The following is a 15,083-nucleotide window of genomic DNA, read 5'->3' as shown; positions in this document are numbered from 1 at the left end:
CTACTTTATAATAGAATTTGAGGTCTTGTAAGGCTAGACAATCTTCTTTCACATTTTATTCATTGATTCTCTTGATATCCTTGAGCTTTGATTCTTCCATATGAATTTTGTTATTATTTTTTTCTAGCTCTATAAAATAATTTTTGATAGTCTGATTGGTATGGCACTGAATAAATAGATTGATTTAGGTAGATTTTCATTTTTATTATTATTGCACCAGCTTGACCTACCCATGAACAATTAATATCTTTCTAATTGTTTACAACTGACTTTATTTGTGAGAAAAATGTTTTATTGTTGTGTTCATGTAGTTCGTGGGTTTGTCTTGGCAGGTAGATTCCAAAATATTTCATATATGATTTTGTCCAGCCCCTCACCTTTATCCTGTGTGTACCTCTCTGCTTCCAATGTGTTTCTTGTAAACAACATGTTGTTGGATTGTCATTTTAATCCATTCTGCTGTTCATTTCCGTTTTATGAGTGAGTTCATCCCATTCACATTTATACTTATGGTAACTGTGTATTTCTCTCATTATTTTCATTGTTTGTCCCCCCTCTCTCTTACCCCTCCTCATAAGTTTTATTTCTGACCACTGCATTCCCCAACGTGCCCTCTCTTTTATCAGTTGCCCTTCCTCCTTATATTATCCCTGTCCCTTTTTACTTCCTTATAGAGTAAGATAGATTTCTATATCCAACCGAGTGTCTATGTTATTCCCTCTGAGCCAATTTTGAAGAGAGTAAAGTAGAGATAAGAGAGTATGTTCTAGGCATGAAAGATATCTTTTAGCCAAGCATGGAAGCAAAAAATAGAATGATTTGTTTTGGAGACAACAAATAAGCAATTTTGGTTCTACCCTGTCTTTACAGCCTTATTATATATTGCTCCCAGACACTCTGAAGTCCAGGCAGAATGACTTTCTTTCTTTTCCTCACATAATATCCTGTTTACCAAATCTAAGGTTTTTCATAGGCTCTACCTCACGTCTAAAAAATACTTCTTCCTTGATTTTGCCTCCCAGAATCCCTGATAGGCTCAACACAGAAACCATCCTCTGCCTGAAGCCTTTCTGAAACACCCCAGTCTTTAGTGCCTCTTTTTCTTCCCCAAACCTCATCCCCACAAATTATTTCATATTTGTTTTGAGTATACGTTCCTGATGGAGCATGGGTTTATTGAAGCTGGGAACAATATCATTTCTGTTCTTATAAGTATCCTTTAACACAGTATCTAGCACATAGTAGATGCTTAATAAATGCTTGTTGATTGATTTCTTGAATGTAGAGTACATTAAGGAGAATAACACAAAATCAATTGAGAAAGGTAGGCTAGAGCCATATTATAAAGGGCCTTAAAAGTCAAAAGAGGCAATTTATATTTTGTTGTGACACACCCCACAGAGGAACCTTTAGATATATGGCTTGAATGCTACTCCACCCACTTTAAGCCTATAAAAAGACAGAAACTGTCACTATATTGATTAGCCATTTAATTTAATTACCTAAGTACAATATTGTAATTGCTCCCAAGATAGCACCCTACTTAAAACTTAAGGCAAGGCCTTATGTTACTGTCTCTGTTATGTGCCTAAGCTAGCGCTTTCTTAAGACCCTTATTATCTCTGCTGACCACTGGAGGGCGATCAGCCTTCGCAAACCTGAGCAGCTCCATCGCTGCCAATGCAAAGAGACTAGCACACCAAACAGCTCTGTTTAGCAAATGACTCATTCTCAGTTTACTCTAGGGGATGAAATGGATTATTATTCATGTGAGACTATTAAACCTTCTTGCTAGATTTAGCTCAGAGCCCCCCAGCAGAGAAAATAATTCACTTTCAGGTCATTGCCCAATGCATCATAAATTCAAAATTTTAAGCCCGTGGTGATCACATGAGTTGTAATAACATGGAAATAAATGCCAAGGAAACATATAAACTCACTTCATTGTGCCTCTGAGGAACTGTGAGAATAGGAAGCATGCAAACCTATGGCTCAAAGTAAGGGGTTAGAGAAACAGTTCTACTTCTGCACTGTCTTGGGCTCCTCATTTTAAAGAGATGAAGGGAAAGTCAGACAGGATCTCCCTCTGACTTCTCTAAACTTGTTGTATATATATCTGATAGATAAGATCTTTTGAAAGAAAAAAAATATTTACATGATCTCTCAACAGTGAAGATCAAGTATCATGTCTCGAATATAGAAAGGGACAAATAAGAAAAGCAAATTGATTTCAGATGCCTTCTTTCATATTTGATTCCGTCAATCACTCTAGAATCCTATAAGAGAATTCACAGTGATGGAGGGGACTCCAAATCATCAGATCCAGTTCCCTGTTTCCAAGGAGGTGGTTGGCATTTGTGATGTTAAGAAAAGTTCAAGAGGGGAGACTTCTGGGAGTCAACATAGCAGAGTAAGCAGTAAATTGCCATAACTCTCTTATTCACCTCCAAACAACCACAAAATAGCACCCCCCAAAGAATTAGAAATTGAGAGGATGCCTGTCAATTGGGGAATGGCTGAACAAATTGTGAAATGTGATTATGTTGAACAATATTGTACTATAAGAAATGATGAGCAGGATGCTCTCACAAAAACCTGGAAAGAGTTGCATGCGCTGATGCAAAATGAAATGTATTATGTACAAAGCAACAGCAGTATTGTAAGATGATCATCTGTGAGTGACTTAGCTGTTCTAAGCAATACAATAATCCAAGACAACTCTGAAGGATTTATGATGAAAAACGCTATTCATCCCTAGAGAAAGAACTGATGGTGTCTGAATACAGATTGAAGCATACTTGTTTTACTTTCTTTTTCTTAATTTTTTGTCTGTTTTATTTCACAACATAACCATTATGGATATGTTTTGTCTGACAATATATGTGTTACCTATATCAAAATGCTTGCTTCTGAATTGGGGCAGGAGGATACAGAGGGAGAGAATTTGAAACTTATGGTTTAAAAAAACAAACGTTAAAAATTGTTTTTACATGTAACTGAGGAAAATAAAATACTAAAGATTTAAGGTTAAATAAAATAGCACCCCCAAACAAATCCTAGAATAGCATAATCAGCAAAAAGAAGAGGTGAAACTGTTTCTGAGCCCAGAAACTTGGAAGATTGTCAAGAAAGGTCTTACTTGGGTGGAAGGGGAGCTCAGGACAGGAAGTGTCCCAGCAAGCCAGCATCAAACACCACCTCAGCAAACCAGCAGGAGATCATAAGCCCATGTGGGAGAGTAGGCAAATGCCAATACCAGGACCCCCCATGTGGCTCAGCATAGCCAGTGGAATGGGCAAAGTCCAGCTCCAAGAACTGCTAGGTGCTTCAGAATAGCCCCTGGAAAATAGGTAGACACCAGTCCTACAGGTGCCTAATCCAGTGGCCAAAGCCCCAAATGCTACAGTGTAGCAAAGAAACACCCTCCCAGCCTCAGCACACTCTAGACACCAGCACTAGGACCCTGGCTCAGCACTAGGTAAGGTGCCTGACCCCTATGGCCTCCAGCAGCATGAACCACCCCCACCCCCTCAGGGCAACACCAGCCAGGAGGTTCCCCATATGCCTCAGGGTAATATCAATGCAACACCAGGTAAACAGCCAGGGCCTGTAGTCACTGGCAAGAGAAACCTGAAAAAGTGCTCTTTCCACCCCAGGAGCAGAGCTCAGATTTAAAGGAAAGGAAAAAAAGCCAAAAAAGATGAGAGAAAGGAGGAAAGAAAGAAAGGAAGGAAGGAAGGAAGGAAGAAAGAAAGAAAGAAAGACAGAAAGAAAGAAAGGAAGGAAGAAAGGAAGGAAGGAAGGAAGGAAGAAAGAAAGAAAGAAAGAAAGAAAGAAAGAAAGAAAGAAAGAAAGAAAGAAAGAAAGAAAGAAAGAAAGAAAGAAAGAAAGAAAGGAAGGAAGGAAGGAAGGAAGGAAGGAAGAAAGGAAGGAAGAAAGAAAAAAAGGATCTGACCATAGGAAGCTATTATAGTGACAGATGAGGACAACAATGACAAAGCATCAATGGGCAATGCCCCAAAGAAAAATGAGAAGTGTTTTCAAGCCTAGAAAAAGCTCATGGAAGATCTCAAAAAGGAGATTAGAAATCATATAATAGAAGCAGAAGAAAAATTGGAAAGAGAAATGAGAGTGATGCAGAGAATTATGAAAAATATTCAACAGCTTGAAAAAAAAATGCTTATAAAATGGAATTGGCCAAATGGAAAAGGAGATACAAAAATCCACTGAAGAAAACAGCACCTTAAAAAGTACAAATGGCCAAATGGAAAGGAAAGGACAAAAACTAATTGAGAAAAGCAACAATTTAAAAGTTAGAATTGGACAAATGGAAGATAATGACTCTATGAGAGATCAAGAATCAATCAAATTCAAAAGTATGAAGAAATGGAAGAATATGTAAAATACCTCATGGGAAAACAACTAACCTGGAATATAAAACTAGTAGAGAAAATATCAGAATAATTGGACTACCAGAAAGCCATAATCATGAGGACCTGGACATTGGCTCTCAAGAAATTATCAAGGAAAACTGCCCTGAAAGAATCCACTGATAACCTCAGGAAAGGGATCCCTTAATTAAAACTCCAAGGAATATGATAATGAAATTTCAGAATTTTCAGGTCAAGGAAAACATACTGCAAGTGGCCAGAAAGAAACAATTCAAATACCAAGAGTCACCATCAGAATTACACAGGACTTATCAGCTTCAACATTAAAAATTGGAAATTGTGGAACACAATATTCCAAAAGGCAAAGGAGGTAGGATTACAACCACTTACCCAGTGAAATTAAGTAAAATGTTTCAAGGAAAAAAAAATAGTCATTCAATAAAATAAAAGGATTTCAAGCTTTCATAGGGAGAAAACAAGAATTGAACAAAAAAAATATCTCCAATGTCAAGACCCAAGAGAAGCATAAACAGTTAAAAAGGGAAAAGAAAACATAAGGGATTCGATGGAGCTGAACAGGTGAATTTGAGAGAATGACAAAAATAATTAAGGGATGAGAAAGAGGAGTACACTGGGTGCAGAAGGAAGTGGGAGATAAAAAGCAGTAAATTATTTTGCTTGAAGAGGTGTGGAAAAAAACTATTACAGTGGAGGAAAAGATGGGAGAGTGGGTGATGTGCATTGCTTGAACCTTACTCTCAACAGTATTGGCTCAAAGATGGAATAATATACATAATCAGTTGAATATAGAAATCCATCTTACTTGAGAAAGCAGAAGGGGAGGAGATTAAGTAAAATGGAGAAAGGGAGACTGACAGAAGGGAGGGCAGACCAGAGGAGGTGGTAGACAGAATCAGAACATTGTCAAGGAAGGAAAGGGTGAAAGGGGAGAGAGGACAAATAGGAGAAAAAAATAGGATGAAGGGAAAAACACATTTAGTTAGCATAACTGTGAATGTGAATGCAATGAACTCCTCCATAAAACAGAAGTGGATAGCAGAGTGGATCAAAAACCAGAATCCCACAATTTGTTCTCACACTGGAAACAAAGAGTCACACACAAAGTAAAAGTAAAGGGCTGGAGAAGAATCTTATTATGCTTAAGTTGAAATTAAAAAAAAAGTAGGAGTAGTAATCTTGATGTCAGACAAAGCAAAAGAAAAAAAATAGACAATTAAAAGAGATAAGGAACTTGCTACAACTTGCTAAAGGGTATCATAGATAATGAAATAAAATCAGTACTAAACATATATGTACCAAGATGCATGGCATCCAAATTCTTAAAGGAAGGCTGGGAAGACTGAAAAACAATAGGGTACAAAATAGCTATAGACCAACATCTCACATGACATGCAAAGATAAGGTCAAAATGAATACATGGTTTAAAGAAAGGTTGACACCATAAGCAAATTAGAAGAACAAGGAATAGTCTACCTGTCAGATCCATAAAGAAGGAATGAATTCCTGACCAAATAAGAGATAAAGAGCATTACAAAATGTAAAATAAATAATTTTGTTTATGTTAAATTAAAAAGCTTTTGCACAAACCAAACCAATACAACCAAGATCAGAAGGAAAGCAGCAAGTGTCTCTGATAAAGACCTCATTTCAAAAATATAGAGAAAACTGAGTCAAATTTATAAGAATATAAGTCATTCCCCAATTGATAAATGGTCAAAGGATATTAACAGGCAGTTTTCAGACGAAGAAATCAAAGCTATCTATAGGCACATGAAGAAGTACTCTAAATAACTTTTGATTAGAGAAATGGAAGTTAAAACAGTTATGAGGTACCACCTCACACCTATCAGATTGGCTAATATGAGCAAAAAGGAAAATGATAAATGTTGGAGAATATGTGGGACACTAATGAAATGTTAGTGGAGTTGTGAACTGATCCAGCCATCCTAGAGAGCTATTCGGAACTATACCGAAAGGGCAACAAAACTGTACATACCGTTTGATCCAGCAATACCACTACTAGGTCTGAATCCCAATGAAATCATAAAAAGGAAAAAGACCTACATATGCAAAAATATTTATAGCAGCCATTTTCATGGTAACAAAATATTGGAAATTGAGGGGATGCCCATCAATTGAGGAATGGCTGAACAAACTGTCGTAAATGAATGTAATGGAATACTATCCTTCAATAAGAAATGAGGCACAGGCAGATTTCTGAAAATCCTGGAAAGATTTACATGGACTGATGCAAAGTGAAATGACAGGACCAGGAAAACATTGTGCACAGTATCTGCAACATTGTGTGATGATCAACTAGGAATGACTCAGCTTATCTCAGCAACACACTGATCCAATATAAGTACAAAGGTCTCAGGAAGGAAAATGCTATCCACATCCAGATCCACATCCAGATCCACATCCACAACAGATGGACTCTGAATGTAGGTCAAAGCATAGTTTTTTTTTTTTCACTAACTTTAGTCTTTTTCATTTTTTTTTCTTTTTAATCTGTTTCTTCTTTCATAGCTGTGATTGATAAGGAAATGTATTACATGATAGCACTTGCATAACCTATATAGAATTGTCTACTATTTTCAGAAGAATGGAAGCGGGGGAGAAAAATTTGTAACTCAAAATCTTGTAAAACTGAATGCTAAAAATTGCCTTGATTTGTAATTCAGGGAAAAGTAAATGCTATTTTAAAAAGAAGAAAAAGTTTGAGAGGCATAGAAATAATAAAGATACAGGGAGAAGGACATCCACAATTCTTGTTCATCAAGCACAGGAGGATTTCCAGGAGCCTGTCTTCACATGTTCCGTGTGAAGCTGGTCTATGAGTTCAGGGTTAGCTTTTCATAAGAAAGTTTCTGCTTGATATGTAGGTTTCCCCCAGTCATACGTCATTGTGGCCCTGAAACTTCTGGTTTTGCCTCTTTAACTTCAGCTCTGAAGAAGTCCAAGTCACAAGGGCAAAGAAAAACAGGGAGCACAACTTAAGAGTTATGTACTTTTATCAGATCTCATGACTGTTGCCCTGGCTGCAAATGAGAGGCTTGTTAAGACCTCAGACAGTAAGGAGAGAGTAATAATTTTTCCCAAGTTAGGGTCATCATGATTTTCCCTGCAAGTCTCTTTTTTATGGGAATCATCTCCTTGATCCCAGGATATAAGAGTACAAAAAGATAGAATACAATGAGGCTTCATTATCTAACTGGGGTTGAACATCCTAGTGCTAGGGAGTGAAAAAGTTGGGAAGATTACTTGGGCAGGTATGTGGAAGATAGATTGGAGGCTGGTGGCAGTGTTAACCATTCTCTGTTGTTCTGACAGGTTGTCTGTGCTTTGGCTAGGCCCTTTCCTCTTGGACCCATATTCCTGAGTTCACATCTGGCCTCAGATACTTACCAGCTGTGTGATCCTGGCAAGTGACTTAACCCTGTTTGCCTCAGTTTCCTCATCTGTAAAAATGAGCTGAAGAAGAAAATAACAAGCCATTACAATATCTTTGCAAGAAAATCCCAAACAGGTTCAGGAAGGGTCAGACACAACTGAAAACAACTGAACATGCAGCCAATCAAAGGCAGCTACTCCCACACAGGTAATAAGAGATGCAGAAGCCTTTGTGTTAAGTAATCTGAACATGCTCCAAAGGCCCCTCTGTTCATCTCTATATTAAAGCAAACTGGGTATACCTAGATAATCCTGGGTTACATATATACCCTATATTTCCAATTATTGCTTCCTTTATACATGTCCTTTAAAAATTCTAAGCTGCTCAATGAGTTAGTTCTCTACATGTCAACTTAAATCTCTTTATCCCCTATTTTTCTCCCTCATTAGAACTTTTTTTTGCCTTAAGAATTTTATTTTTCTAGACTTTCAATCTATTAGGCTAACTTCTGTGGAATTTTAGACTAGTAGATACTATCTAGACTTTCTCTATACCCTTTGAAATGTGCTCTCCCCACATGTAGGGTGTGTGTGTCCTACCATTCTCAATTTTCCTCTCACTCTCTCACATAAATTCTAAGATGGTGTGTTGACCTTGCAGTAAGGTTAAATTGTTTTTTCTTTTCAATATCTAGTACAGGGGTGGGAAACCTGCACCCTGGAGGCCACATGTGGCTGTTTAGGTCCTAAAGTGTGGCCCTTTGACTGAATTCAAATTTTGTAGAACTAATTAGTTTGGATCCAGTCAAAGGGCTACATTTGAGGACCTAAAGGGCCACATGTAACCTAAATTCTGCAGGTTTCACACCTCTGATCAAGTACCTTCTTATTAGTAAAATTAGGCACAAAATAGCAATTCCCCTCATAGCTTACTCCTTCACAAAAAAGTGAAATTTCTGAGAAATTATTAGCTACTCTTCTTCTGGAATAAAGGCCTCTATAACATCAATAGCCACAAACATTTATTAAGAGCCTATGATGTTACTTTTCTCAGCTAGAGGCAAGGGGCAAATTCTTAAAGGACAATTACTAAATGAGACATATATCATTTTATTACATGAAATGGAAAAGCTTTTGTACAAACAAAAATAATTTAACAAGGATTAGAATAAAAGTGGTTGACTGGGAAAAATATACCAAATATTTCCAATGAGGATCTGATATCCAAGATCTAGATAGACATCTAATAGAAAAATATGATCAAATTCAGATTGCCAATAGATGATAGAATTCTTTAAAAGAGTTGTCAACTATTAGAAACCATGTGAAACAATACTCAAAATGCCTAATAGTAAAATAAACGCAAATCAAAACAACTCAGATTTCATCTCCAATTCAGTAAATTAGCAAAGATGAAAACATGGGTATAGTCAATGTTGAATAGGTTGTGGAAAAGCAAGCCCACTAATGCTTTTTTTTTTTTTTGATGGAACTGTGAATTAGTCCACCCTTCATGGGAAGCAATTTGGAGTTATGGAAAGAAAGTGATTACAATGTCCATACACAATGACCCAGAGATTTCACTCTTAGACACATACCCCAAGGAATTCAATGCCAAAGAGGATGGCCTCATAAACACAAATATTTGTAACAGCTCTCTCTCTCTCTCTCTCTCTCTCTCTCCTCTCTCTCTCTCTCTCTCTCTCTGTCTCTCTCTCTCTCTCTCAGCAAAGAACTAGAAACAAATTAAATGTCCATTGATTATGGATAGGTTGAACAAATTTAATATATTAATATAAAATAATAGTTCTATGCTGTAAAAAGTAATAAATATGATGAAGACAGAGAAACATGGAAAATATGGAAACTGAAAGTGAAATGAGCAGACCCAAGGGAAAATATACACACCGTCTACAACATTGTAAATAGAACAAACAACAAAACAATAGAAACAAATATCATGAAAAGATAATGACCAAGCTTAATGTCCAAAGAGAAATATGAGAAGATACCTCCTCCAGCTTCTTTGTTGAAGAAGGAGACCATGGGTGTGGAATGTTATATATGATGTCAGATTTTTTTTGACATGTTGGTGAGTTTTGATTAACTTTCTTCTTTTTTCATCATTTGTTCTAAAATATTGCTTTTGGGAAGGAGGAGAGGGATACAGCAATCTAGGTGATATAAAAATTTTTACATCATCAAAATGTATTAAAATAAAAAAAAGAGATTAGACATTGAGAAGAACTTGATTTTTAAAAGCACCTCTTGATAGAATAATGAAAATCTAGTCCTTTCTTCCAATATAAAGCTAAGGTCAATCAGTTAATTAGTCAACAAGTATTTATTAAGCACCCACTATGTGTCAGGCATAGTGTTAAAAGCTGGGGGATACAAATAAAAAACTAGGGGATATTAATGGATCAACAGAAGGGGTTTTTGGTTTCTTTCTTAAAGATAGGGAAGACATGTTTGCATGCAATAAAAAAAAAGCACAAGAGTTTGAATTACAAATCAATGCTGAAAACTAAATATGTTAAATAAATTTAAAAAAAATAGAAAAAAACTATTAAAAAAAAGCATCCAGAAGACAAAGAGAGATGAAAGATAAGTGAGAGAGTAGGGATAATGGCCAGAGGTACACATCACAAGACAAAGTCAGTTACAATTAACCAGTAAAATAATGTTGCATAGACAAGATAACTATAGAAAATTTGTTTTCTGTGAGAAACACTTGTTTTCTGGAAGAGTAAAGGAATTTCCACCATAGGAAGTAATTCTTGAGATAGTTAGACTTCTAAAGAGAAGCAAGAGAAAGTTATTAGCATTTGTGTCAGAGTATTTTATTCAATAAATGATTTGTCAGTTAAGTAAGCAGATAAATATTTTCATTAATCAATCTATCCACAATAATTTACTAAGAGACTCCTATACTCCAGTCATTGTTCTAAGTGTAAGGGATATGAACAAAAAGAATGAAATAATCCCTACTTCAAGGGACTTATGTTCTAATTAGGAGACAAATCCATGTATAAATATATATAGAATAGGTATAAAGAAAATAAAAATGAATACCAAATAAATAGATAAATGTGGTTGAGGAGAAAGGGTACTACAGTAGGAGAATGGTAATCATGGAAGGCTTCATATAGAATGTTGTACCTGAGCTGTGTCTTAAAGAAAGAAAGAGATATTGTAAGACAGAGTTGAGAAGAAAGTGCAATCCAGCCATTGGGGACAGGTAGTTCAGAGGCACAGAGATAAAAGATATAGTCCTATATGTGAGAATGCTAATTTGGCTGGATCAGAGTATCAAGTGAGGCTTGAAAGATAGGTTAAGGCAAGATTGTGAAAGTCTTTAAAACATAAAGAGAGAGTGAGTATTTTATCTTAGATGCAAGAGGGAGCCACTGCAGTTCAGTGAGTGGCACACTTGCATCTCTTTTTAAAGAAAATTGCTTTGACATCCATATAGATAATAAAGTAGAATAGGGACAGACTTGAAGCCACATTTACTCCTCTCCTTGTTCTGTTCCTGACACACAGACCTCTTTCTCTGCAATGCCCCCACATGTTTACCTTCTTTCCAACACCTCCCCATCCCTGTAAGTCCTTTTAAGCTTCTTTCCTGTGTTATCTTCCTCCATTCAAATATAGTCTCCTTGAGGGCATGAACTTTCTTTTTTGTTTATATTGGTATTCCCAGCACTTAGCACAGTCCCTCCCAAGTAAGCACTAGCATTGCCCATGAGGTAGTAAGGGTAGTTATTTTTATTCATCTTTTATGAAGGAAGAAATTGAGACTCAGAATGGTGAAGTCACAGGACTAGCAAGTAGCAAAGATCTCCTGTTTCCCAGTCCAGTGATTTTCCACTAAGCAAAGAAACACATAGAAAAATGTTACTTAGATTTTAAATTTGAAACCCACCTTCATTTTCATATGATCAATGGAAAAAAATACATTGCCATCAACATTTCTGTACTCACTCTAACCCATTACTGTTCAACACAGAATGGAAGCAGGGAAAAAGGAAGGAATCTATAAAGATCAAATATCCAATATATAAATAAGAATATTAACAGTCTTTGTCAGTACACTGATATGGATATATAGATATGGATATAGATATAGATGTATATAGGTATACCTTTATCTCTTCTCATGTAAGCATAATTTAAGAGCATATTTGTATTCAGATGAACTCAACGTATATTTTCTGAGACTTGGAACCATACACCATTGGGTTATATATAGAGTATGTTCAGTACTTCTTCATATTCACTTGAAATAGACAAAAGGTGTGGAGGTGGGGAGGTGGAGCAGGGGAGGAAAGAGTGTAAAAGACATTAGCAAGGGTCAGGTAGGCCAGACATCGAAAAAGAATTTCTTCGTATGTGTTGTTAAACTTTGGGAAAGCCAAGGGAAGGAGGTTTTTGTAGTGCCTTCCTTTTGAAAATAGGGTAGATGTGAAGGAACAATGTCAGTGAGTTCTAGGTAAGATAGAGGTGTGAAATAGATAGCCTTTGAAGGTTCTTCCAGGCCATACAACCTACCTCTCTGCTTTCACAAATGCACTAATAATGGCATCTGAGTTCCCAGCCTGATTCTTAAGTACTGAGTCACACCTTCTCTGAAATCCAATCATTTCCCAAGTGAGTGTATTGTTACCTAGGGAAGTGAGGACAACCTATGGTATTTTTTCTCTTTTGTTCCCCATGCTTTTCAAATTATATCACACTTCCTTCATCTTTAGATTCCAAGATGAGGGTTTAGGATTGTTTCAAGAAAGATATTCTCTCTTCCACACATTTGGCCATTGTCCAGTGAAAAAATGTACTGGATCCTGAGTCAGAAGACCTAGTTGGGTTCACAACTCATATATGAAGCCTTCTACCCATATACTCTAGATCTAGAACAAGCCAGTTAGTCTTTTTCAGAATCTGTTTCCTCAACTATATTGAGGATATTGGATAAAATGACCTCTGAGGTCCCCTCCAGCTCTAGAATCTATGATCCTATTATCACCTTTTAGCCAGACAGCAGGAAACTGCATACTTTTTCATCAACTTCCTCATAGCTGCCTTCATCTCAGCATTTCGAAGGGTATAGATGAGAGGATTCAATATAGGAGTGATCACTGTGTAGAAGACAGAGAACACCTTGTCCACTGGGAAAGAACAGAAAGGCCGTAAGTAGATGAAGACACAAGGCACAAAGATCAGACTGACCACAGTCAGGTGGGAAGCACAAGTGGAGAGTGCCTTGCTCTGACCCTGGCGAAAGTGTGTTCTCAAGGTGGTTAGGATGACAGCATAAGATAATAGTAGGACCAAGAAGCAGATGAGTGAAAGCAAGCCACTGTTGGAGACCATGAGCACCTCTATTACATATGTATCCATGCAAGCAAGCTTGATCACCTGTGGGACATCACAGTAGAAGTTATCCAGCTCATTTGGACCACAAAAGGGCAGCTGGACTACCAGCACAACCTGTGTAATAGAGTGCAGGAAGCCTCCACACCAGGAGGCAAAAACCAAATTGAAGCATAGTTGACGGCGCATTACCGTCAAGTAGTGTAAAGGATTGCATATGGCAACATATCTATCGTAGGCCATGACTGTCAACAGAAACATCTCACTGGCCCCAAAGAAGTGAAGGAAGTAAATCTGGGCCAGGCATCCAGGGAAGGATATAGTCTTTCTCTGGTGCAGAAAATCCCCCAGCATCTTGGGCACTGCTACACAGCCCAAGCACAGGTCAATAAAAGAGAGATGGGCCAAGAAAAAGTACATTGGAGACTGGAGCAGGTGGCCATCAGCCTTCACAGTCATTATTATCAAGATATTTCCCAGGACAATACCCATGTAGAACATGGAGAAGATCAAGAAGAGGAATAACTGCAACTCCCAGGTGGATGACAGGCCCAGAAGGACAAATTCCGTTACTCTTGAGTCATTCCCTATTTTCATTGAACTGAACATCCTAAGTCCCCTGGAATGAAAATTAAATTGGAATAAAGAATATTTAAGTGTGATACATAAGGAAGAAAATTATGTCTGATCAATGAGGCCTAAGAGGTTGTATAATCTCCAGTTGATAGAAGTTAACTAGGTAGTCAATTACATTTACCATAAAATAAAACAAATAGTGCATGCCATTGAATACAACCAGTCATTAATCAACTAAAAAACATTTATTAAGTACTTACTATGTGCTAGGCACTGAGAACATAAAGACAAAAGGGAGATATTCTGAGCCCTCAAACAACTTGTAATCTACATGTTATTAAATATAACCACAAAAAAAAATATTTTTATTTAACAAACAACTTACTACACACACTCCCACATAAGAAAGAGGTTGGTTATGTAAAATATCCTTCTATTTAAGCTAGATAAGGGACAAATCTGTTTAGAAATATAAAAACAACACATGATTTCTGGATAATTCTCTCAGTCCTTAGTCTCTATGATGCTTCATGCAGCTGAAGGTACCATATAGAATAAAGGATTATAAGATCATAGATATAGAGCTGTAAGTGATTTTAGATGACATTTAGTCCAAAACTTTCATTTTGCTGATGAGGGAACTGAAGCTCATAGAGTTGACATGACTTGTCCAAGATCCACAAGTGGCAAGTGGCAGTGTTGGGATTTAACCTTTTCTCTGATGATTCATGAGCTAACGAAGTCTGAGGATCTAAACTATGTTGGAAGGATGCTGAGCCAGGACAGGATTTTGAATCCCTTTATTAGAGGAATGTTATTTCAATGTGAACATAGATCACAATAGTTGGAAAAGAAGGTACACATGGTTTATGACATAGTTTAGGGAGGTAAGAGACTAGACTTTAGGGAGGTAAAACAATTGTCAGAAACACTAACCATCACTGTGGTACTTTCTTACATATAATTTAATGGTTACCTTTGTATATGAACAACATTGATATAACAAACTGTCTAATGCTACCTATTCTTTGGACTAAGGCTTCTAGAAGCTATCAGGAAGATGGTGTTCATGGACATTTCATCAATAACAAGGACCTGTTTAAGAAACACAAATGACGTATCAGGACATGGTTCAATAGCCAGTCCATCTTCCATATGCATGTACATTCCCAGCGTTAATTGTGATTCTCAGTATGACTCAAGGAACTTTAAAAAAACATACAAAATGGATAAAACAATATTCAAAATTGTGGCATTGGTGGATATAATTAAAGTCATTAAGAGCAGGTCAAATTTCCAAATCTTTTGGATTAATGGATGCCAAGGACA

General features: G+C 36.8%; 1 protein-coding gene across 1 annotated transcript; it reads right to left on the bottom strand.

Moving 5' to 3' along the window:
- Nucleotides 1-12,827: 12,827 nt before the first annotated feature.
- Nucleotides 12,828-13,775, bottom strand: LOC118829746 (olfactory receptor 4Q3-like). Its single transcript, XM_036736642.1, has one exon. It carries the CDS (start codon nucleotides 13,773-13,775, stop codon nucleotides 12,828-12,830), a length of 948 nt encoding a protein of 315 aa, XP_036592537.1.
- Nucleotides 13,776-15,083: the final 1,308 nt, after the last annotated feature.

Source organism: Trichosurus vulpecula, chromosome 8 (assembly GCF_011100635.1).
Source record: "Trichosurus vulpecula isolate mTriVul1 chromosome 8, mTriVul1.pri, whole genome shotgun sequence".
NCBI lineage: Eukaryota > Metazoa > Chordata > Mammalia > Diprotodontia > Phalangeridae > Trichosurus > Trichosurus vulpecula.
This window is presented reverse-complemented; position numbering and strand designations above follow the sequence as displayed.

What these genes read in the sequence shown, in the direction of transcription:
- LOC118829746 (XM_036736642.1), bottom strand. Translation starts at nt 13,775, where the DNA reads ATGAAAATAGGGAATGACTCAAGAGTAACGGAATTTGTCCTTCTGGGC.